Below are 25,975 nucleotides of genomic sequence, written 5' to 3' on the forward strand. Positions count from 1 at the left end.
TAGGGAAACCACATATAGCTAAATGTGGGTCTTTAAACAAATTCAATTGTGACTCTAAGTGTAAAGGTTTCGTGAGACTCAGCTGAGCCCCTGCTGGGCCCAGTGGCTTCCTTAGAAGCTCCTGTACAGGTTTGGGAAGAGAAAACCTACACCCTGTGCATAGTGGTACGTGCGCTGACTGGACTTCACCCAGGGCATGCCCAGATCACTCAATGGGGCTTATCTTGAGATATTAGCTGGTACCACTTACTAAATACTTCTGTTGTCTAAGGGCCATACCTGTCTTATCATATTTCATGACAACTCTATGAGGTGTGGTCACCAAACACCATTTTACATGGGGACACTAAGGTTCAAAGAGTTGAAGTGAGTTGCTCTGGGTAGCTCAGAAACTAAGCAATAGAGGTGGATTTGGATCTAGGTTTGTTTGCTGGCGGCACATTAACTCCCCTGAGCTTTCTTTAAGCTTTTCTAGGTCGCTGATATTTTTCAGAAACAGAGAAGGGGGCTCGACTTGATGATATTGGACACAAGATGCCTTCTTACTCCAAACCTCTGGGTCATAAGTGGTTTTCCACATGCTGGAGCTGCCCTTGGTCTTCTCTTCCTTGTGTAGCCCATCCATCTGGTGTGCAGTCAGCTACCTAGGTTCCATTCAGTCAATCGAATAAGCTCCCACAAGACCCTGCCTAGTATGGGGGAAGAGCAGGAGAATGCAATGCTCTCCTCCTCATAAGGGCTTCCATTTAGGTGAAGAGAAAAAGACACACCCCGCTCCCCAACATACACACACACAAAGCCAGTAAAGGTGCAGTGCAGAAGCAGAGTATATTATTTTTGCATGAGTTTGACTATTTTAGATACCTCACATAAGTGGAATCGTGCAGTATTTGTCCTTCTGTGTCTGGTTTACTTCACTCAGTATAATGTCCTCCAGGTTCATCCATATTGTCATATTTGGTAGAATTTCCTTCTTTTCTGATGCTGAGTAATACTCTATAGAAACAGATTGTTGAATGGTGGTTGCCAGGGACTGGGGTGAGGGACAGATGGGGAGTTGCTATTCAATGGGTATAAAGTTTCAATTGTGCAAGATAAATAAGTTCTTAGAGATCTGCTCTACCTTGTGCCTATAGTTAACAATACTATATTTTGCACTTAAAAATTTGTTAAGAGGGTAGAGCTCATGTTAAGTGTTCTTACTGCAATGAAAAAAAGCAGGGTGTACTGCAGTGTGGGGCTGGTACCCAAGGCCTGGAAGTTTAGACCGGGCAAATCTTTGGCATGGAGTTCTTTCTGTGAGGGCATTACTGAATCTTGAAGGGAACATTCAAAACCTATATTTAGTTTGTGGAAAATAGCTATCTTTAAAATAACCTGCTATCTGACCTCACACCGCATTTCAGCTCAGTCACCACGCACAACCAGTGCTTACATCAGAATCTCACTCAATCATAAAATGTCTACACTTTGACGTCATTTGCTAGGAATTTTTGCATCTGTGTTCATGAGGGATATAGGTTTGTAATTTTCCTTTCTTGTTATGTCTGTCTGTATTTTTGATATCAGAGTAATGCTGTCGTTGCAGAGTGAGCTGGGACTTGTTCGTCTAAAATTTTCTGGAAGGGTTTGTGTAGAACTGGTGTTACTTTTTTCCTGAATGTTTGGTAGAGTTCACCAGTAAAGTCATCTGGGCCTAGAATTTACCTTGTGGGAAGGTTTTTAGCTACAAATTCATATTTCTTTAATAGATAAAGGGTTATTCGTATTACTTGTTTCTTCTTGACTTCTTGAGCTTTGTTAGTCTATATCTTTCAAGAAATCTGTTCATTTCTTCTACGTTATTGACTTTGTTAGCATAAAGTTGTTCATAATATTTCCTCATTATCCTTCTAATATCTGTGGAATAAGATGTGATGTCTGACGTGACATGACATCCTTTAAGGTGATCCAAATGGTATTGGAAATCCCAGAGCCGAAAAGGACTTTGGAGATCAACTAGCCATTCATTCATTTCAGAATGAATTATTGATCACCTGCTGCATGCCAGACTTTGTGAACAGGGCTAGAACTCAGCTGCCAACAACCGCAGCAAAACAGAAACAGACATGCTCCCTGCCCTTGTGAAGCCCAGGGTCTTGCCTGATTGTTTCATTTTACAAATGAGATAACTGAGGCCTGAGAGGAGAAGGTGAGCTGTACAATTGCACAGAGGACAATGGCAGGCCCATGAGGCTGAAGCCTTCCTAATGGCCTGTCCAGGGCTCTTTCCTGGCTCTCTGGTGACACGTTCTAAGTCCATGTTTTCTCACTCCCATCATATAATTTATCCATCTCATTTATCGCCTAGCTCTCCCACTATGAGAGGAGGCATTTTGGGCCTGTTTTGTTCATTGATGCCCAATGCCCAAGTGCCCGGGATAGTGCCCATTATGTAGTAGATGTGCAAGAAATATTTGTTGAATGAAGTATAGTCCAAAGAACCTCCTGTTCACTCAGTGGATTGCCTCCAAACTTCCTCGTTTTCTTTGTTTTTTGAACTTTTTATTTGAAAATACTTGAAAACTTCCAGAAAAGTTGCAATAATATGACAAATACAAAGAATGCCTATATACCATTTATCCAGATTCACTTATTATTTTTTCATTTTACCCCATTGCTATATGATCTGGTCTATCCATCTTTCATAATATTTTTTTTTCATTTGAGAGTAAGTTGTATACATTACAGACATCAAGCCCTAAATATCTGTTACAGACTGAACGTTTACAGCTCTCCCACAAATTTGTATGTTGAAGCCCTAACTATCCAATATGATAGTATTTGGAGGGAGGTGGGGCTTTTGGGAGAGAAATATGTTTAGATGAGGTCCTGAGGGTGGGGCCCCCATGACGAAGGGATTAGGATCCTTATAAGAAGAGGAAGAGAGACCAGAGCTCGCTCTCTCTCCACCATGTAAGGACACAGTGAGAAGGTGGCCATCTGCAAGCCAGGATGAGGGTGCTCACCAGGAACCAAATCTGCTGGCACCTTGACCTTGGACTTCCCAGCCTCCAGAACTATGAGAAATAAATATCTGTTGTTTAAGCTACCCAGTCTATGGTATTTTGTTATAGCAGCCTGAGCAGACTATGATTTTTTCGTTCTGAGAAACAGAGTGCTGCTGTAACAAATACCTGGAAGCGTGCGAGTGGCTTTGGAACTGGGTAACTGGTAGAAGCTGGAGGAGTCCTGAAGGGCATGCTAGAAATACAGACAGAGGGGAATCCTGGTGAGGACTCAGAAAGAAAAGAGGAGAGCTGGAGAGAACGCCTCTTTTTAGAGAAGATAAATAATCATGAACAGAACGCTGGCAGAAATATGGATGATAAAGGCCATTCTGGTGTGGTCTCTCAGATGGAAATAACATGAGGAATACGTTATTGACCAATGGAGAAAAAGTGATCCTTGTTATAAAGTGGCAAAGAACTTGGCTGAACTGTGTTCTAACGTTTTGTGGAAGGTAGAAATTGTGAGTGAAGAAACTGGATATTTAGCTGAGGCAATTTTTAGAAATTGCCTTAGGGAAAGCATTGAAGGAGTGGCTTGGTTCCTCATGACTGCTTTTAGTAAAATGTGAGAGGAGAGAAATGAATTGAAGAAGGAGTTGTTTAGCAAAAAGGAAACAGAACTTAAAGATTTGGAAAATTCTCAGCTTATCTATATTGCAAAAAATGAGAAAGCTTGTTCTGAAAAAAAACAGTAAGAGGATGGCCCAACAAGCATTTGATAAAAAGGTCAGTGTGGGAGTGAACCACAGACCTAATCAGCCACCCCAGCAGAAACACTGCTAGTGTGAACTGAACGAGTGTGGATACAGGGCAAAATGAAGGCAGGCTGTCAGACTTACATTCTACAGGACCAAACTATAGAGCTCTTTGCCCGCAAACATATACCATTCTTCAAGACAAGGGAAGAATGAACCCAATGGTGATTCAGAGACCATCAGGGCTGCCTCCTTGGTTTCAAAGGGGGCAGGGCACTGCCTTGACCTCAGTAGGCCATATGGCAGCTGCCCAGGGCCTTGGGGGAGTGACTCCTGCCCGGCAGAGCCACGCAGGTGGGACTGGTGCCCCACCACGTCCATAAGGCAGAGCATCAAACCAGAGAGGATTATTTTCAAGCCTTAAGATCTAATGGTATGTACTTTTCTAGGCTTAGACTTTCTTGGAACCTGTCACTTCTTTCTTCCTTCTAATTTCTCCCTTTTGGAATGAGAATCTCTACCCTATGCCTGTTCCACCACTGTATTTAGGAAGCACATAATTTATCCAGCTTCACGGGTTCACAGCAGAAGAGTTTTACTTCAGGTTGAATCGTTTCGCTCTCTTCTGGTTTAGATAATATTTAGATAAGACTTTGGACTTCAGCCTTTAGAGTTGATGCTGGAATGAGTTAAAACTTTTGGGGATGTTGGGATGGAATTAATGTGTTTTGTATGTGAGAAGGACATGATTTTGGGGGATGCAGGGGTAGAACGTTATGGACTGAATGTTTCTCCCCCAAATTCATATGTTGAAGTCCTTCCTAACCCCCAATGTGATGGTATTTGCAGATGGGGCATATGGGAAATAATTAGGTATAGAAGAGGTCTTGAGGGAGGGGTTTCCACGATGGTATTGCTGTCCTCATAAAAAAAAAGGAGAGAGACTAGAGCTTGCTCTCTTTCTACCATGTGAGGACACAGGGAGAAAGCAGCCATCTGCAAGCCAGGAAGTGGGCCCTCACCTGGTAACTGAATCTGCTGGTACCTTGATCTTGGACTTCCCAGCCTCCAGAGCTGTGAGAAGTAAATGTCTGTTGTTTAAGGCATCCAGTCTGTGGTATTTTGTTATAGTAGCCTGAACTGACCAAGATAATACTTTAATGTGTACTTCCTAAGAATAAGAGTATTGTCTTATGTAACCAAAATATAGTTATCAACTTCATACATTTACACTGATACCATACTTTAATCTGGCTGCACTGCAGTTCTGTTAATTGACCCAATAATGTCTTTTATGGCATATTTTTTCTTCTAGCACAAGATCCAGATTAGGGTCACGTGCTGCATCTAGTTGTTACGCCTCTTTAGTCTCCTTCAACCTAGAGTATCTCCATATCCTTTGTCGTTTAAGACACTGACATTTTTGAAGAATAAAGTCCTTCTTTAAAGTTTTTTAAAATTTAGGGTTTATCTGATGCTTTCTCAGTATTAAATTCAGTTTCTGCTTTCCTGGCTGGAAAACTACACAAATGACACTGTATCCTCCTAAGAGCATCGCATCAGGAGGCATCCAGTGTCCATCTGCCCTTCAGCCTGGATATGGTGTTGTTTGATTTGGCCACTGTATAATTACATTTTTCCCTTGCGGTCTATGAGTGAACACTTTAATACTGTGCCATTATTCTGCTCCAGATCAAAATTCCCTCCTATGTTTAACATTCATTGATCACTTTTGCCTGAGCCAGTCTTTACTACAATGGCTGAAAAATGATGGGTCTTTTAACTTCAGCTCTCCCTTCTCCATGTCATCCCGCTGGCACTCAGAATTTTATTATAAGCAAGAAGCCTCCCTTCTCCTCCTCCATTTATTTCCTTCCTCCCTCCCTCCCTCCTTTCCTCCCTTTCTTCCTTCTTTCTTTTCTTTTTGTATTTGTTATTGGTAAGAACTCAGAGATTCCTATATTTTCAATGGTTTCTAATTCATTACTGTTCTGAACTACTTAGGTGTTCAACTTGTCCCAGATCTGGCTAGTGGGAGTTCCTTCAAGCTGGCTCTTGTTTCCCCATGACATGCTTGCCCTCATCATTTTTTAAAATACTTCTATACTTTCTGGCATAACAAGATGTTCCAGTTCATTTTGTAACCTATCATCTGTTGGGTTTTTAATATTTCATCTTTATTAATTTTATCCTGAATGCACACACCAAGTGTTCTGGATCAGAGATAGATTTCTTATTTAAATACCTTAGAGTAAGTAAGAAGTGCATTAGTCTCTGCTTAAGTTCTTATTCCTAGTGCAATGCAATAAGAGCCAGGCCAATTATCCTACATGAGTAGCCAGGTACCCTGTAAGCAAGGGACAAAAATAAGTGATTTTTTTCCCTCGCTTATAAAAGGCAGGAGGTAGCTGTCCTCTTCCCCTCCTGAAAAAGAGTCCCCTTCTTACTCCAGCCCCTTGGAATATAAATAAACTTACTTAGAGCTGTCCCTAAGTTCCTGGGCTCTTTCCTCCTGCTCCGGTCTTCCTGGTCTCTTAGAATATCTTTGTATTAACCTAGAGATATAGTCTGAGCTATAACCATTTAGCTTCTTGGGGAGACAAGCGAAGTTTTATTATGTTTTGAATCAGAGAAGAGCAATTAACTAGACAAATAGCTATCGATTTTATTCTCATTGTTTATAAAGAATCTCAGGAGTCTGGGGCTTTTTGCAGGAGTGCTGAGAGATCCTGGGAAGTTTTATTTCCCCATACTATCCTACCCTAGTTCTGGGATATGCCAGTTTTTCCCAAGGAGCCTTGGTTCCTTTAAGTGAAAAATGGTATTAGAAACCAAGATCTAGGTACTAGATATGTTCATGCCTAATGAGGTTGTCTTTGCTTCTTGGCCCTTTCAGCAGGTAGAGGAAATATATGCATGTACACACACAATACACATACATGTGTATTCATTCATTTACATATATGCATACCTGTGTGTATGTATACACATCTACATAGGCACATGTATATACATGCAAAGATACCTATTTTAGAAATGACAGACTCAAATTGATACCTCAGTCTTTCCACACGAAGGTATTCCTTGCCTTCCCCATTGTGTATTTGTAACCCCTCCTTCTTTCAAAGTGGGAATCCCCCTTCTAACAACATCAGCACACTGATTTATTTGCTCATATCTATAGTACATCTAAAGTAATTTGAAAATTGTTTTGCATATCTCTACATAAAACAAACCTATCAAAGCTTAGGATTTGTTTGCAATTCTCTTTCACACTCCGCCCAAGACTGAGGGTATATGGCCAAATAATGAGGTAACCCTAAGTTACCTCGATTAGTCCTTCTGTTTCTCTTCACTTCGATTATGAATTCATTTGAAATTCAACTGTATTCATTTTGTTCCAGTTCTAGGTTTTTCTTTTCCTTACTTTAAAAAAAATACACAGAATATTAACATGCTTCCAAAATTCAAAACTATCCAAAAAGGTATACTCGGAAAAGTCTTACTCACTCCTGAATTCCTTCCACCCTGTTTCACCACCACCCTTTGTAGGTAACTGACTACTGTTGTGTGATTTATACTTCTATGTTTCTATTTGTAAAGACAAATATATATATAAATATATATATGTTTTAATTCACCTTACTCCTTACAAAAATGTAGCGGACTATATATGCTCTTTTACACTCTGCTTTTTCCCAGTACCTTCTGGAAACTGCTCCGTATCAGTTCTTAGAAATCTTCCTCATTCTTTGTTGCAGCTGCATAGTACTCCTTTGTGGGGGAGTTTCACAGCTTATTCTTTCAATCTCCTTTGCTTGAACATTTAAGTACTTTCCAACATTTACTTCCTCTAATATATTATGGTTCTTTGGATGACCTTTCCTGTGATTCCAGGTAGAATTACGGGCCCCTCTGATTTGCGGTTTGTGGTGGGTTTCAATTTGTGGTGCCCTTCTTTTTAGCACTTCCCTGTCCAGGTCCAGTTTACAATGGTCAGGCCTTCCCTTAAGGCCCAGAGCCTTCATATCATTTTTCAGGTCTACAGAAGACCTTGAAGACCTCTTTGTCTTCCTAGAGCACTAGCTAGCTTTGCAACTGTGGCAAATTTGCAAATCTGGCAGCCAGAACACGAACTTTATTTTATCGTCCCTCAACATTTTTGAAAGATTGCCTAGGACAGTGGGAGGTCAGACATACCTTGATTTGCAACCCAGCTCCATCCCTTCCTAGCTGTGTGATCTTGGGCCAGTTTCATAACCTCTCAGAGCTTCCTTTTCAAGCCCTGTTTGGGGCTTGGAAATATTGTGAGGGGTAAACGAGAAGACATCAAACTGGACTGTTGTCTGAGTTTAACAAAACCACTAAGTCTAAACTCTATAGTTAAGATATATCAATATCTACACATACACACACACACACACGGTGTATTAGTTTCCTAGGCCTGCCATGCCAAAACGCCACAGATGGGGTGGCTGAAACATAGAGATTTATTTTCTCAGTTCTGGAGGCCAGAAGTACTAGATCAAGGTGTCATCAAGGTTGGTTTCTGACAAGGGCTCTTCCTGGCTTATGGATGGCCACCTTCTCTCTATGCCATCACATGTGCATGTGGGTTGGGGGGAGAGAGAGAGAGATCTCTGCTGTCTCTTCCTTTTCTTATAAGGACATCAGTTTTATTAGATTAGGGCCCCATCCTTATGACCTTGTTTAACCTTAATTACCTCCCCAAAGGCCCTATCTCCAATATAGTTACACTGGGGGTTAGGGCTTCAACATATGAATTTTGGGGGGGACATAATTCAGTTCATAACAGAGGGGAAGAAAGATCTGGTAAGAAAAAAGACTCACATAGTCACAGTGGGAATATCTGAAGAATGCAGTTATGCATGATTATTTTCTTCTGTATGTACGTAGATAGATGTGTGTGTGTGCGTGTGCGTGTGTGTGTGCGTGGATTCCTGTATTTTCTAACTTTCTGCAGTGACTATTTCTTACTTTATGACTGGAAAGTTTACTTTAAACAGGTTTCTAAACAGCAACAGCCCATCTCCCAAGTGTAGTCTTTTCCTGGCATGTGCTCCTTGGGGGCTCCGTTGCTCTGGCAATGACTTGCTTTCCTCATCATGAGGCCCTGGGGATCCCTGAACTCAGGTCAGACTGTGCATGTGGGTGAGTACAGGAGCATTTGAGAAGAGCTTTATTTTTAAGTCACTTGTGCTGCAGTTGGACAAATGACTGAGATGTTGTCCAGACATGGCTGGTCACCCAGGCAGGGACTTACAGGGTGGTCATGTCCTATAAATAAGGCACCTGGGGCCCAGAGAAGGTAAGTGAGTAGGGATAAATCAACTCATGAGTAGGGATAAATCACCTGGTGTCAGGTCCTCTGCACAGAAAGAAGCATAGCTTAAGGTTTAGACTTTCAATATACCGGCAGATTTTTTTTGAGTGGGGGGTGGAGTGGGATTGGACAGGGAGTGAAATTGTAGAGTTCAGTCTTGAAAGTCATGTATAAAATAGTGTGAGGGTGTCCCGCTTACCCCTGGGGCCTCCCTGTCACCCGCTCAAACATGTCTACCTCACAAAGCCCTGTCTGCCAGGATGCGCAGTCTGCCTTTGGACTATAGCTCTGAATTCCTGTGCTGTGAGTTACCGTGTTCTCCACAGAAAGAGGACAGTGCTTAATGTTGGAAGGTGTGGGGCCCCTCCCAGTTCCTATGGCCTCTCACCTGTGGGACTCTAGGTCAGTTGCCTCATCCTCGAACTTCAAATCCCCACTCCACTCCCAAAGGCACATACCAGCTGCTCTTCTTTCCATGTTCTCATTCTAGGAAATGGCCTGAGGTCCAGGAGTCACCTTGACCCCTTTTTTCTTCACTTTCAACAACCAGTTAGTCTGCAAGTCTACAGCTGACAGTTGTAACTCTTTTTCTTCATTTCCCCATCATTTTTTACTTAGGCTATAGCAGCAGCTTCTATGTGATCTCCTTTTCTGTAAAAACTCTAGTCCAGAACACTGGTCTGTTTGGATTCTTCTCACTTACAAGCCTTCACTGTTCCTGTAATCTACTGAGGAAACCCTAAGCTCCCTGGTGTGGGAGCGTCTCTGACTTCTTCTGGCTCTCCTTTTGTATCTAAGCCACACTGGACAAACTGCAATTCCCAAAAAAGCTATTCACTCTACTAATTAGAATTAGGTTTGGCTGCTAGTGACAGGAATACTCTGCCCACCTCTCAACACTAGCTTAACAAGATAAAAAAGTGTTTTTCATGTAAAAGAAGTCTAGAGTTGGTATGGTGTTCCAGAGAGTCAGGAACTCAAGCTTCTACTCCCTTGTGCATCTGCCGTTCTAACACGTGACTTCCACTTCATGGTCCAAGATGGCTGCTCGAGCTCCAGCCATCACATCCACTTTTTGCCAGCAGGACGGAGGAATGAACAAGGAAGGGCATAACCCTGCCTCTAAGAACAGTTCCTGGAAGTCACACTTGCTTACACACCATTGGCCAACATTTTGTCACATGGCCATACTTAGCTGTAAGAGAGGCTGGGACATTTTTATTTCAGGTAGTCTTTATTTTAGGTAGCCATGTGTTGAGGTATCTGTTACCAAGGAGGAAAAAGAGGATGGATATGGGGTGACACCTAGCAGTCTCTGCCACGTATTCTCACATCTGGGGATTTGCACACGTCGTTTCTTCTGTCCAGGTCCTCTTCCCTCTCCCTCCTCACTCCCTTGACTTGGCCTAGTCTTATTTGTCCCTTAACATTCACTTACCTCACGGCCATCCTCACTCTGGCACCCTGTGACTGCCTGGGGGCTCCTTAGCACCCAGTACAACTGCACAACCTCTGGCCAGGGTGGGCCCACCACCAATAGTTCTTGTTTCAAAGACACACTGAGGAAATGAGATTATATTCTTCAGGCTCCCAGGACCTTCCTACATCTGGGGAAAGGTATGGGGACGGGGTAGCTGAATGACCTTAGAGGCTCTTGGCAAATTGCCATTCTTGGTTGTACAGACCACCCATCTTCCCACAGTCATTCTTCAGATACTGCAGGGACATTGATTAGGTCTCAGCCTTCGTGATGGTGAGTGATCTAGGTGGGGAGGGATTTTTTTTTGGGGGGGGGCCATGCTGTGTGGCTTGCAGGATCTTAGTTCCCCGACCAGGGATTGAACCTGGGCCCCCAGGCAGTGAGTGAGCCGAGTCCTAACCACTGGACCGCCAGGGAATTCCTGGGGAGGGATTACTGTTGTGATTCTTGCTTTCAATTCCAGTCCATTCTTGATTTGATTTCTGCCATTTGTTCATTTTACACCTGGGCAATATCATCTCCCACCTGCTTTTTAAGGTGACTGACAGCTGATCACACGAAACAACTTTGTCCCTTAAGAGGGACACAGCTTCTTTCATTGCTAAGCCTTCGGGGCCCCTTCTGTCTCTTTCTCACTCACTCCTGTGCTGCATTTGATCCTCAAGACACCTCCTGTTTGAGAGAGCAGGGCATTGTTACCTGCACTAGGCCTAGGGCGACTGTCTGACTTGCTCATGGTCATCAGACAAGTGGCAAAGCCAAGAACTGAGCCAGGTCTTTCTGTAATAAGTCTAGTAGTTTTCAATTTCTCCTGCCACACTTTTCATATTTTGATAAGTACTTTAATTAACATATCTGTTCATAATTTTCCCCCAAATTTAGCTTCTCTTAGGATAAATGCCAAAATGTAAAATTACTGAGTCAAAGGGTATACAGTAAATACTTTTTTAAAAGGCTGTTAATGGATTTTGCAAAACTGATCCGTCCCATGGAGTCTTATCACAGTCACATTTTGCCCAGGCCAGCCTGAGAGCAGGGGGGCCTGGGAGTGTGGGGAGGAGAGGAGCAGTGGCTGGTTCCCCAGCAGGGTGCACGCGAGCATTGCCCCAGCCTGGTGAGATTCTCACGTTTAAGCGTATGTTTTTGCATATGCCATGGTCCCTCCACACGAGCCGACTACTTCATTTGGTGCTCAACCACAGATACTGCCATCTGGTCCAGTGCTGCAGAAACCATGGCCTGTATTAGATTCTGAGATGTCCTGTGTCCGTCTCCATCATGCTTTGTAATAACTGCGTGCTGGATTTTTATAGGTGACTGAAGGGCTTTTCAGAGATCATTTTGGTTATATGAGATTCTGACTTTAAACCTCACTCCCCTGACCCCCATATAAGGTATGACTGCAGGGGACTATACCCAGAGCCATATTCACTGTACCCTTGCTCCAACAACCTCAAAAGTCTGAGTGGAACCCTTTCTGCTCTATGGCTGATGAATTATGACAAAATGTCCTTTCAGGTCCACAAGGTTCTGGCTGGCATCTTTGCCTTCTTCTTACTCAAGTTAAGTGCTGCACCAAAACTCAGAAGCTTCATGGGGCTCTGGGGCCTCAGGTGGTACTTACGATGTGTCAGGTATTACTCCAAGCCAACATTCACATGTAAATGTCCAGGTGACAGATTGTCTGTTTCTTCCTGCAGTTGGTCACCACAGAAGGGCGCTTCCTCAAAGACAGTTTGTACAATGAAGGAATCCTAATTGTATGGGACCCATCTGTTTACCATTCAGATATCCCAAAGGTAAGTGGGTGTCCATGGGAAATTGGGATTGAGTCACCTGTTTGTCTATAGATTTCCCCGAGGTCCTGGGTTTTAAAGTCACGGCTGACCTGGACCACCCTGAGGGCTGGCTATTTCCATTTTAGGGCACCCCACTTCTGGAGTAGCGGTTCAGAAGGACCCCTGTCCTACACCAGTGCTCTCCATGCCCACCCTGCATTGCCGTGTATTTGTCTCCCAATTGTGGTCTGTACCAGCTGTAACAGTGGCTGCATTTCCCACCGTCTGGGGTGGATGGTGTTCACGTAATACAATTATTCCTGACGGGCACCAGCAGGAATAGACAGTGGTTACTATCACTTCTATACGTAATATTACCACACTCGCCCCACACTTCCAATTTCCGGATGCTTCTCATTTCACTCTCATAGCTACATAAAGAAGTAGAGAGATAGAAGCATGGTTATTCCCATTTTACAGAGGAGGAAAACAGAATATGTGTACGTGTGGGGTGGGGGGGGGGTCACCTGCCCTGGGACTTGATTTGCTAAGCAGAGGGCCCAGATCGGCAACATCAGCTTTTCCAGGGAAGGAGAAAGAGTCTCAGTCCTGCTGGAGTCTAGCTTCTCCAGAACGGCCCTCTCACTGTTACACACGTCAGTTGGCCTCTCCCTGATATGGGCTGCTGTGGCCACAGGAGAGTGGCTTTAGGGAGGAGGGACAGAGAGCACTGTTCTTGGGACGCTTCATTCTTACGCGGGACACACCAATAGCTGATGGGCTCTGGTGATCCCTGGCACCGTCCTCTCACTACCTCAGTTTCCAGTTTTGTACTGATCTCACTTAGAACTGAAATTTGCCTGGGTCAGGTCAAGGACTGTGAATCCACGGATGTGACAAGCTGTGCCCCAGTTTTCACCCCTTTAAAAAAGAGAGGTGGGGTTAGATAGGGCCAAGAGGCCCTCTCAGCTCTGATATCCTTCCCGGATTCTATGATCCTGAAGTCTGAAGCCATTCCAGGGTCAACAAGCTCAAAGCTTGGTGAGCACAGGCTGTGTGCTGGGTCCCCCACTATCAAGTGAGAGCTGTGATGTGGAGGAGAAGTCCGGAATCTGTTCTGATGAAGGGGCTGTGCCTCAGGAGTCTGCCTTGGTCCTTCCCCGCCTCCCCTCAAGTCCTCAGACGAGGATGACCCCCTGGGGGCAGCAGTGGCATTGGCACGTTGCTCTCCTTGAGAAGACCTCTTCCTTCTTTTTCAGTGGTACAAGAATCCTGACTACAGTTTCTTTGATAACTTCAAGAGTTATCGTAAGCTGCATCCTGATCAGCCCTTTTACATCCTCAAGCCCCAGATGCCTTGGGAGCTGTGGGACATCATTCAAGAAATCTCCCCCGAGCAGATTCAGCCAAACCCCCCGTCTTCTGGGATGCTCGGTGAGTCCATGTCTGGGGAAGGACCTCTTGTGCTTGTTTCTAGAATAGATTAGCCTTCTACTGGGGTCTCATTCGTTCATTCGTTTGTTCGTTCACCAAACAGTTGCTAGGTTTTTGCTGTGTTTGTACACGGAGGCAAGTTCCAGCTAAGACACAGAGATCAGTAAGATAGACTCCACCTCCTTAATTTCAGGGTGTTCAGTGGAAGAGTTCAGTCAGGTGTCTGCGGCAACATTCGATTTGTGCCAGGAAAGAGTGACCAGCCCGTTGCCATAGGAGAGAGGACCCCTTCTAGAGGGACAGTCTGAGAACTTCGAGAACTTGGCCCAGGCCTGGGAGAGGGGAGGATCTGGCAGGTGGAGATGGAGAAATGGGAAGCACAGACAAGAGGAGGCAAGAAAACAGGAGGAGCGGGGCTGAGACTCGGATGGGGCCAGCGAAGCACTTGCTTCAGGTGTACGATTTAAGGAGGTGCCAAGAAATTCAGAAACAAATGATATCTTAATACAGTATCTTTAAAAAAATCACAATTAATGCAAAATTTTATGATAGACAAAATATCAAAATTTTAGATAAAGACAGGGTCAATAATAATGTCATTATTGTCCTGAGCCATCTTAGAATCTGTGGAAAAAGGAAGAGTCAATAATATTTTATTCAGAATTTCAAAAATCTGTTCACCCTAGTGACCACCCTAGTTGTGGCCCTGAGAGAAGCCTGAGTGGTGAGGCTTAGCCAGGTTTGGGGGCCACAAATGGAGCTGTGGGTGCCGACACGGGGGTGGGCTGGGGTCAGAGTGTGGGGGGCCCTGCACACTGGCTACAGACTTTCTTCTTGGACCTACTCCACACCTCTCCACCCTCACGGCCCGTCTGCCCTTCCCTCCCTTTCACTTTGAGTTCAGCTGGACCACGGGCACTTTCCACGAGCCTCCAGGGCTGCCTATGGCTCCCCGCCCACCCCACGGTCCCTGGCCCGCCCACCTTCCCTACTGGACTGCAAAGTCCCTCAGGGCGGGGACTGCGTTTGCTTCATCCTTGTGGGTCCCGCGCAGGATAGCCCTGAGCTAAATGTTCCTTGAGCAAATGAACAAATAAATGTTTACTATCAGAGGCATTTCCTGATAGAAAGAGATGGAGGCGCTTTCAGCATCCCACCGTCTTCATACCTTTCCCTTCCACTTTTGGATGGGTGCATTAGGGGGCTCTCCCTGGACCCCTTTTGAGCAGAAGTAGATGGAGAGCTTCCTGGGACACTTTCTCATCGCCCTACTGCCTGCCTTTGCCCATGCTATTCCCGCCACCACCAGGCTTTCCCCCTTGCCCACCCCTCATGGCCAGAGCCCCTGCCAGGCCCCATACCCGTGCTCCAGGAGGTGTACCAGAACCCTCTCTCATAGAGGGCTCCCTCCCATCATCTCCAGAAGCACTTCTGCCGTGCCTTCATCAGTTAGTTGCAGAGGTGTCTCTTCTCCCGCATTGAACCAGGAGGCAGCCAGAGGGCAGAGGTGGGGCTTTTCCCACGTCTGATTCTTCTAGAACAGAGTTGCTGCTAGTAGTTTACAGTTTTGCTGTTAGTGAGAACTGTTCATCATAAAGATTCCCTATATTTACGGTTGACAAAAGCAGTCTAGAGCCATGATGTTACTGCATCCTAACGATAGCCTATGTGGTAGGAAGAGTGGGTAGATCACCCCCTTGAGGCAGATGAAGAACCTGAGGCCCCAAGCAGGACGTGTCCGGCAGGAGATGACCAAGCCAGGTGGGGACAAGCGTGGGGGGTGGTGGCAGGCGTCTCCCGCCTCTTGCTGGGTCTGCACCCTGAGTGTTCTGTACCCCTCCCTGAGAGCACAACCTGGCCACACCCTCTCGGCTCCTGTCTCCCGCCTGACTGACTGAGCAGAGCGCATCAGTACAGACCATGGCATGCTCCCGTGCCAACTGTCCCTCCTCCCACCTGAGGCACGAAGCCTTCCCTCCCCACGCTGTTTCTCCAGGTACTGAGGTAAGAAACGCCTCCCAAATTACCATCTAAGAGGCTGATCCAAGATACAGAGATGCTAGAAAGTCACATCTGCAGGGAATGGTTCTGTCTCCTCAGTCACGCTGTCCTCTCTCTTAGTATAGCTTTCGGACAGTGATCAGTTCACTGACTGACTGATGATGGAGCCTTTCGACCCGTTAGCGTTTAGGGAGGACCTGCTGTGCACCAGGCCCTGACCTGGGCGCTGAGCAGGGCAGCACGAGCCCTACGAAGGTGCATAGGGCCCTGCACCCAGAGGAACAGCCTGCTGGACTGGCTTCCCAGAACAACTCAGACTGGGAATCACACTCAGCAACTCCAGACAGACACCTCCCCAGATCTGGGGGCGCGAGCTGCTGGGCTCCCCGGGCAGAAGCCTGGGGAGCTGGGGTGGGCTGTCGGGCAGGACTCACCTCTGCTCGCCTCTCCAGGCATCGTCATCATGATGACACTGTGTGACCAGGTGGATATTTACGAGTTTCTCCCATCCAAGCGCAAGACTGACGTGTGCTACTACTACCAGAAGTTCTTCGACAGCGCCTGCACGATGGGCGCCTACCACCCACTCCTCTTTGAGAAGAACATGGTGAAGCACCTCAACCGGGGCACGGACGACGACATTTACCTGCTTGGAAAAGCCACACTGCCTGGCTTCCGGAGCATTCGCTGCGGAGCATAAGCTGCCTGGCCAGGCCCCCTCACCCTTCTCCATCGGGCATTTTACAGCTGGTCTCCTGGCCACCCTGGGCCCAGGAAGGCTGTTCCTGAATGATCACTGCCTGCACTCCAGGCAGCAAGAACCTTCAGGAACCCAAGGGCAGGGACCCAGGCCCAGCCTGCCCTTTTGTCATGGGGGTGTGTGAATCGAGAGCTTCCCGCCACACTCATGCACACACGCCCAGGATTCCTTCCAGAGTCCTCTCTGCCCCTCCCCTGCACAGGTAAATGCAAGATCCACCTTTGCCAGCAGGGCTGCCAAAGCTGGGCTGCTTTCCCCACTGGAATGATGTTATTCTTGCAAACCAGTGCTCTGTCACGCTTGAAATCTATACCTAGACACTGATTTCATATTTTAAACAAAGTCTCCCATATTATGATTGTGCCCATTACAAGGTGCCTCTGAGGGGCAAGTATGTGTCACAAGGCATAGGAAACACAGTCAGTTCCTCCAGAACTAAGCTGCTCCTAAGGTCCATGCCCCGGGAGAGGCAGTGTTCCTATCCCTCCGGCTGGTTTGGCGGCCCTTGGCCTTGGTGCTGGTGAGCAAAGGGTCTTGATGAACCCACAGCCCTCTCCACATGTGAGGAGATGAGAGTACAGAAAAAAAGGTACTGTCTCCATCCTCAAGTTGCTTACAGCTCAGTGCGAGTGACAGAATGGATTCAGTGTGCCCGGTGCCCGGTGCCCTGTGGGCTTGTAGGGTGGTGGGCTTGCTGTGCTGCTATCTTTGCACCAGGAGGGGCCACACACTTCCTGTGTCAGTGGGTCGCAGAGGGCTTCATGGAGCTGGAGGCTGTGGAGTGGATTTTAGAAGAGGAAAAACATGTCAAGCAGATTCTGTCTGAGTCATCTGAGATATGTTTTCCTTTCTGCCTTTATTACCCATATTTATTCGCTAAGATCTGCCTGAGTTTACAGGTTCAAGTTATTTTTGAGGAAGCCCCCTCCCTCATATCTGAGGCAGCAAGTGCAGCCCCATGACAGATGCCAGGCAAGCCAGATGCCAAAACCCTGATTTCCCCAGGCTCGCCTGGTCTGAGCCTAGCCTACCAGCTGGGTGTGCACACCAAATCCCAGTCTTCCTGTTTGATGCCTACCCCCAAACCTCCTCCCACAATCTTGTTTTTCCCTTTAGTCTTCCTCCTCCAAAATTACTTTTAAGCATTTTCCACTTTAAAATGTCCTCACCCATTTTTTTTGACCTTCATGGGCCTTTTGTGAAAGGTCTCTCAGGGACTGGGAATGTGGTTTCCTAGGACTTAAAGTAGCTCTCAGAGGTCAGAACCTTGGAGATCACGACTGATTCTCACCAGGTGTATCAGATTGCTGTACCCTCCACCCCTTCCTGCAAGGGAGCAACACCAGAGTCTCCAGGCAGAGGCCTGCCCGCCGTGGTCTGTCTACACACTTCCTGGACCATTGTGCCAAGTCCCCTGCCCTGATGGGGAGCCACACTGGGCTGGGCCAGGCTGCTGGACTCCCAAAGCTAGCCCTGTGTGCTCAAGGGCCTCGAATGTTTGAGCTCCAGACCAGCTGTTTTGGAGCTGGAGTCCTCATTCGCTGCCAAACCATTGGCTTGAGTAGGCAGTAGAAAGAGCTCTGGAGTGAGAAGCCCTGGGTTTTCAAAGTGATGTTCTCCTATTACTCGCTATGCCACCATGGGCAAATTCTCCTCTCTGAGCCTCTGTTTCCACATCTGTAAAATGGGTGATAAGCCTGCCTCACAGGTGCTGTGAGGGTTACCTGGCATATTGCAGGTGCTCAGTACATGCTGGATTCCTCCCTTCCTTTACTAAGGACCTGCTCTGTGCTCACATCTGGGCAGGGCCCTGCTTTGAAGGCCAGAGAGGGGGCCTTGTCCTGAGGGAAGTTAATGTCCTATTGGGAGGCTACACCTACCCTGCTTAGAACACCCTGGAGACCATCCGAGGGAATGGAGGGTGCAGAACGTGCCCCTCCTTCTCCCTGCCTGCAGCTTAGGCCTGATCTGCTCGGGGATGGGCAGAGCACTTGGGCCACTGGCTGCTGTGTAACATGAGTCTTTTCCATGTCTCTGGGCCCATGAATTCCTCACAATCTTTGAATCATGAGCACTGAGTGCAGAGGAAGGTGGCATTCCATCATCAGGAGAGAGATGGTGTGGACACTAAGACTACACTGGGTAGATGCTAGCTTTTAATTGTTATTATTAAGGGATCAAATTAATTTCATTCTGTGCTTTCTCTTCATGGAAACTGGTAGAATGCAAATAAGATGTGGATATTATCATTAGTCTGATAAGATGTTTAATATTTGTGACAGGTAATTTAAAAATTATGACCGAGTCCTGTAGGAAAGCCACTGTCTCTAAGGTGTTCTGTCTTCTTCAGTAGCCATCTGTTCATTCTATATCATGAGGTCCTCAAATCCTTCTATCAATCAGATAAGCTATTGATATTGGTTTGGAGTTGAGACATCAATCTCAGAAACTTCTGAATCATGACTAAGCTAATTCTGAATTACCCAAAGATTATGTAAAATTTTAAAATAAATGTTTTTTAAAAAGCTTGTCCCTCTTTTCTTACTTGCTAAGGGAACAACAGCTCATTGTCAATTCTTGTCTCCAAAGAGGACACAACTGGAATTCCAAACCCCCAAATCCTCGACCACAGGCTCCTCTGGCCTCTTAGCCTCTCTTTTCAACACTCCAGGAAAAGGAATGTTTACTTACATGGCAGGACAGCATCTTTGAGATAGTGACTGGTTTATTTTCTTCCTTTTGCTCTTGCTGGGATTCAAATGATGACGCTGTCGTTCATCCAACACCTCAGGGAAGGGCTGCAGTAGGGCAGAAAGCGAATGAAAAGAAGGTTGGTTTCAAAAGCCTAAAACCCTTAAAGGAATGATGTCCCAAGGGAATAGCCAAATTGTTTACATACAAATCCTGAGGAGGAGCAGGCGTAAGTGGAGAAAAACATAATTCCTCTTCCCCATGAACTGCCCACCTCCTGTTATGGGCTGGATATGTCCTCCTAAAATTCGTATGTTGAAGTCTTAACCCCCAGTACCTCAGAATGTGACCTTATTTGGAAATAGACAATTGGTTAAGATGAGGTCATACTGGAGCTGGGTGAGCCTCTAATCCAGTATGACTGGTGTGCTTACAAAAGGGGAAATTTAGAGGTAGACATGCACACAGGGAGAACGCCACGTGAAGATAAAGGCAGAAATCAGGGTGATGCTTCTACAAGCCAAAGGTTGCCAGTGAACCACCAGAAACTAGAGGAGAGGCATGGAAGATTTTCCCTCACAGCCCTCAGAAAGAACCAACCCTGCTGACACCTTGATCTAGGACTTCCAGTCTCCAGGACTGTGAAACAAAAATCTCTACTGTTGAAATCACCCGGTTTGTGGTGCTTTGTTATGGCAGCCCTAGCAAACAAATATTTCCCCACCCCTGCTTATAACTCCTTACCTACAACAGAGTCCCCTGGAGTGGGGCTGGAAAGAACACTGAGAGGCACCAGGCTGTCTCAGGACCTGGAGAGAGGGCCCTGTGCCGTGTCCCCAGCCAAAGCTCTAGCAAGGACCAGCAAATCCTTGGAGAGCGAGGCTTTCACGGGTCTCTAGTCCAGGCAGATTGGACCTTAGGCAGCCTTGAAGAGCTCCCATGCCTGGAGAGGCGAAGAAGCAGCTGAGTGATGAGATCGTGAATGAGGGACCCCTGAGTAGTGTTGAGAGGTCAGCTAACACGGAAGACTACTCCCCGACCCCTGCACCTAATGCCTTAGCGTTGCAAGTTCCCTGGAACTCAGATGTAACGCCATCTCGACTGAGATTGGGTTTCTGCCTTAATCTCAGGAGAATGGGAGCTCAAAAGAGGAGTGAAAGAAAAATAGATTTCAATTAGTTTGGAAATTGAGATTTGTGCTTGCCAAATTTACAGTGGCCTTAAATCTCTATAAGGTCCTTTCAACTGGTGAGCTGGGCCTTGGTGTGGCACTAGGCTTCTCTGTTTGGGTCTTGGGGGGAGCTTCTGCAACCTCCCCAGGCTGCCTTTCCCCTGGTTCCTACTTTGGTATCTGCTGGTTATTTTAAGGTGTGTATGTTAGGGGTGAAGGAGGAAAAATGGGACCCAGGCTTCTCTTTTCCTCACCAGTCACTTAAGGAGAAGAAAGACACAAGTCACAAAGAGAAAGACACAAGTCACAAAGAGAAAGACCAATAGAGAGATTCGTACCTGCATCCTCCATGCCCACCCCACCCATAGATCCCCTTACTGACTGAAGCCCGACTCCAGGCTCTTTGTTCTTGCAGAATGCTTCACACCTTGGCAAGTGTGCTTTACCCACACCAGTAATGGCTCCACAGCCATAAGCAGGAGGCGGAGAAGCAGTGCACTGGGACTCTGGGACTGCCACCCCCACCCTATTCCCAGCTCCCTGTGTGGCTTTGGTTTCTGCTTCATCTGTGACTTTCACGGCAGCCTTCGAGGATGTTCTGTGATGTGATGGGGAGTACATTATGGCCCCAGGGACACTTTCCACTCTAACTGGGGCAGGAACACCCTAACCCAGAAAATTCATCCTTATGGGCTTGGGTAATGGCATCAGTTTCAGGAGAGAGGAAAAGGCCTCACCTGCACCCATGAAATCCCATCACCCAAAGCATTTATGCTGCCATCCAGTCCTTCTCAGGATTGACTGGAAAACAAGTTTATAATGGGGAGAGGAATTCTATTCAGTCCAGCAAGTGCACAGTGAGTACCCACTGTGGCTGGCATTGGGAGACAGTGACAAAGACTCCCAGCACCTGCCCTCCAAGAAATCAGAGCCTGGGAAACTAGACCTGACCTGTCTGTGTGTAGTAGTATCAGGTTCAAGTGAGAGAAGAGAGCTGCCATTTTCTGAAAAGCTAAGCCTGGAAAGTATGGTTATTGTTAGGCATGTATTTATAACTGCATAGAAGAAAAATACTATGCAAATGCCAAATATTAAGGAATATGATCATACAAGGTAAAAGCACAATAATGAAGTTATAGAAGAAAGATTCATTTTGGCTGGGATCTGGGGAGTCTTAGTGGGTGACAGTCTTGAGGGACAGGCAGGATTCCCCCTTTTCTCTTTAAGGAAAATGCTTTTCTTGATTATAAAAGTTACACATATTTACTGTCAAAACACGAAATCATGAAGAGGAAAAAGTCCATCTCCATCCAAAGATAATCCCTACTAGCAGTTCCCAAAGCTACAGTAGTCAAAACAGTATGGTACTGGCACAAAAACAGAAATACAGGTCAATGGAACAGGATAGAAAGCCCAGAAATAAACCCACACACCTATGGTCAATTAATCTACAACAAAGGAGGCAAGAATACACAATGGAGAAAAGACAGTCTCTTCAATAAGTAGTGCTGGGAAAACTGGACAGCTACATGTAAAAGAATGAAATTAACCATATACAAAAATAACACCGTATACAAAAATAAACTCAAAATGGATTAGAGACCTAAATGTAAGACCAGACACTATAAAACTCTCAGAGGAAAACATAGGAAGAACACTCTTTGACACAAATTGCAGCAATATCTTTTTTGATCCACCTCCTACAGTAATGAAAATAAAAACAAAAATAAACAAATGGGACCTAATTAAACTTAAAAGCTTCTGCACAGCAAAGGAAACCATAAACAAAATGAAAGACAACCCACAGAATGGGAGAAAATATTTGCAAACGAAGTGACCAACAAGGGCTTAATCTCCCAGATATACAAACAGCTCATGCAGCTCTATGTCAAAAAAAACCCAATCAAAAAATGGGCAGAAGATCTAAATAGACATCTCTCCAAACAAGACATATAGATGGCCAAAAAGCACATGAAAAGAAGCTCAATATCACAAATTATCAGAGAAATGCAAATCAGAACTACAATGAAGTATCACCTCACACCGGTCAGAATGATCATCATCAAAAAGTCCACAAACGATAAATGCTGGAGAGGGTGTGGAGAAAAGGGAACCCTCCTACACTGTTGGTGGGAATGTAAAGTGGTATAACCATGATGGAGAACAGTATGGAGGTTCCTTAAAAAACTAAAAATAGAGCTACCGGGTTTCCCTGGTGGCGCAGTGGTTGAGGGTCTGCCTGCCAATGCAGGGGGCGCGGGTTCGGGCCCTGGGCTGGGAGGATCCCGCGTGCCTCGGAGCGGCTGGGCCCGTGGGCCACAGCTGCTGGGCCTGCGCGTCGGGAGCCTGTGCTCCACAACGGGATGGGCCGCGATGGTGGGAGGCCCGCGCGCCGTGGTGGGGGCTGGTCCCCGCTTGCCGCAGCTGGAGGGGGCCCTCGCGCAGAGGCGAAGACCCAACACAGCCATAAATAAATAAATAAATAAATAAATAAATTAAAAAAAAAAAAATAGAGCTACCATATGATCCAGCAATCCCACTCCTGGGCATATATCTGGAGAAAACCATAATCCAAAAAGATACATGCACCCCAATGTTCACTGAAGCACTATTTACAGTAGTCAAGACAAGGAAGCAACCTAAATGTCCATCAACAGAGGAATGGATAAAGAAGATGTGGTACATATAAACAATGGAATATTACTCAGCCACAAAAAGGAATGAAATAATGCCATTTGCAGCAACATGAATGGACCTAGAGATTATCTTACTAAGTGAAGTAAATCAGACAGAGAAAGACAAATATCATATGATATCTCTCATATGTGCAATCTAATTTTAAAAAATGATACAAATGCACTTACTTACAATACTGAAACAGATTTGCAGATATCTAAAACAAACTTATGGTTACCAAAGGGGAAACATGGTGGGGAGGGATAAATCAGGAGCTTGGGATGAACATGCATACACTACTATATATAAGATAGATAACCAACAAGGACCTACTGTATAGCACAGGGAACTCTACTCAATATTCTGTGATAACCTATATGAGAAAAGAATCTAAAAAGGAGTTAATATATGTACATGTATAACTGAATCACTTTGTTGTGCATCTGAAACTAACAGCATTGTAAATCAACTATACTCCAGTAAAATTTAAAAATACATACATACACACACACATATATATGTAGAAAATGCAAAAAAAAGACCATATCCCACTTTTTTTTTTTAATTTAAAAATATATCATAAAAATGCCTCCAGATCATTTAGGCAGCCAGCTGTGTCAGGAATCAGCCCCATCCACCAGCAGATAAACACTAGATCCAGGACCCCCTGGCCCTGCAACCATCTACCCCAGAACCCGGCTCTGCCCACTAGTGGGCCAGCACTAGCCCTGGGACCCCCTGAGGTTCTGCAACCAGCCAGCTTATGACCTGGTCCCGCCTACCAGTGGCCGGCAGCCAGGGCACAAGGTAGGGCCTGGCAACCAACTGGACCGGGAACCAGCCACACCTAACAGACTACCAACAGTAGTCAGGAGTTTTCTTTATGTTTCCTATGCTTGGGGTTATTTGAGCTTTTTGGATATGTAAGTTTATAGTTTTAATCAAATTTGGAAAATTTTTGGCCATTATTTCCTCAAACCTTTTTTCACTTCCTCTCTCTTTGTTCCTTTGGAAACTCTAATACAGTAACAGATTGCTTAATGCTCACTGATGCTCTTTCCATTTTTTATAATTCTAATTTTTTCTGTTTCATTTTGTATAGTTTCTGGTGTTACATCTTCAGGTTCACTAAACTTTTCTTCTGCAATGTCAAATCTGCCGTTAATCCTATCCAGAGTATTTTTCATCTGAGATATTGCAGTTTTCATCTTTCTGCTACTTTCTTGAAAATATAAAATATACTTTTAGCAACTTTTAATGTTCTTATCTACTAATAATATCAACTTTTATTTCTGGGTCAGTTTTGATAGATTTTGCTCCTCATTATGGGTAGCTTTTTCTAGCTTTTTTGAATGTCCTGGTAATTTTAGACTGGATGCCAGATATAAATATTTTCTTTTTGGCTGTTAGATACTTCTGTAGTCTAATAAATATTCTTGAGTTTTGTTCTGGGGTGCAAGTAAGCTTCCTGGTAACCATTGGTTCTTTTTAGGTACTGCTCCTAAGCTCTGTTGTTTCTCATTTCTCAGGGATCACTGTTCTTTGTTACCTGATTTCCAATGTCTTCAAAACCGTATTTTACATTTTTTGTAGTTCTTTAGCTGTTTCATGCAGGAGGGTAAATCAAGTCTCTTTATCTTGGCCAGAAATTGAAACATCTCTTCATTAAAAGTTGAAGTGAATAAATGTTCTAAGAGTTATACTTAAGCTGAATCTGGACTCATTCAACCATTTGGCTCTGTCTCAGAGACTGGAGAAGGGATACTATGGGCCTCTATTTTCCTCATTGGTAAAGAGCCTCCAGAAAAGGGCCTCATCCAAAGGGAAGGGGACGGAGCTGAGGTGAACCTGCCTGGCTTAAGGTCAAGGGGCCACAGTAGGAGGGGGTCGGATGCTGATTGTTCTATAGCCCTGTCCCATGGAATAGGAAGAGAGGACTGTAGTGAAAGTATGAGAAGACCTTATAAGTTCATACTCCCCAAAATATCTATGGGATACTGAAAACGCAGTGTGGCGTGAGCAAGTAAGGAGAAGCAGCCAGAATGGCTGGTGCCTGGCACTGGTGCTCACAGAAGAAAAAAGAAGAGGACAGTGATGGCTGTCATGAAGACATCCACTTCCTCTCAGCCCTGTTTCGGTAGAGATTTGTGGTAGCTGGATCTTCTATTAAAGGGCCAAGGTCAAAGCATGAAGCGAGATTTTGGGAAGCAAAAATGGCCTCTGACAGAAAAGTTCCACATAAGTGTGTGTGTACATACTCAGGTCAACCAGGAGAGGGGTGGGGGGCAACATGATCGTGGGAACCGCGGAGTTGTGTGGTTGCTTTGAGTAAGTGCATTTTCAAAGACTTTAGCTACAGAAGTGACCCACGCTTTCCAGACATGAGATGTGGTCTATCTTTCTGTGGTGCTGAGGGCTGTGTTTGTCTCTAATGACTACATCTTTGCCCTGGGCAGCCTACAGGTGGGCCTGTCTAGCGGAATAAACAGGGTCAGGGCAGAAAGCCCAAAGCTCTCACTGTGCTTCCTCAGAGGTTTGTTTTTACCACTTGCCAAAAACGATTGAAGGAGTCTTAAAACAGGTGGAAAAAACCTACATTAAGTTCTTTATCGGGAAGCTCTGAAACCCACTTGTCAAAGGTCTATCCCAAGGCATAATTAAATAAATGGAAAAGGACCAGTCTTAGGCACAGCACAAAAATAGCTGAAAGTCTGTTGAATTCTGCAGCTTAGGTTGAGACAAAGGCTGTGAACCTTCTTGAATGTCTGTGGAAGTAGATCAAAAGGGAAATGTGTGCTAGGTCTTTACATGAATACCGTTTTTCCAAATAGGAAATATCCCATTCTTGGAACATATTGCACAGCAAAAGTGGGTAGCCCTGAGCAGCACTGAGTA

General features: G+C 45.4%; 1 protein-coding gene and 1 long non-coding RNA gene across 3 annotated transcripts in view; one reads left to right on the top strand and one right to left on the bottom strand.

Annotated features, from left to right (window-relative positions):
- ST6GAL1 (ST6 beta-galactoside alpha-2,6-sialyltransferase 1) overlaps window positions 1–19,072 on the top strand; it is a 139,583-nt gene extending 120,511 nt beyond the window's left edge. The window contains exons 7-9 of the mRNA XM_007195240.2: window positions 12,270–12,368; window positions 13,607–13,781; window positions 16,235–19,072. Coding sequence (XP_007195302.1) covers window positions 12,270–12,368; window positions 13,607–13,781; window positions 16,235–16,482 — 522 coding nt within the window. The 3' untranslated portion in view covers window positions 16,483–19,072. The remainder of the gene's footprint in view (window positions 1–12,269; window positions 12,369–13,606; window positions 13,782–16,234) is intronic.
- The window catches only part of LOC130708140 (uncharacterized), a 50,046-nt gene continuing 41,250 nt past the window's right edge, over window positions 17,180–25,975 (bottom strand). The window contains exons 1-3 of one of the 2 annotated variants that reach the window (XR_009008208.1): window positions 19,442–19,575; window positions 19,234–19,340; window positions 17,180–17,316 (exon numbers count right to left, since the gene is read on the bottom strand). This is a non-coding gene — a long non-coding RNA (uncharacterized LOC130708140). Of the gene's footprint in view, window positions 17,317–19,233; window positions 19,341–19,441; window positions 19,576–25,975 lie in introns of those variants that run through there. The other variant, XR_009008207.1, reaches the window with a different exon arrangement.

The sequence above is a fragment of the Balaenoptera acutorostrata genome, chromosome 4 (genome assembly GCF_949987535.1).
Source record: "Balaenoptera acutorostrata chromosome 4, mBalAcu1.1, whole genome shotgun sequence".
NCBI lineage: Eukaryota > Metazoa > Chordata > Mammalia > Artiodactyla > Balaenopteridae > Balaenoptera > Balaenoptera acutorostrata.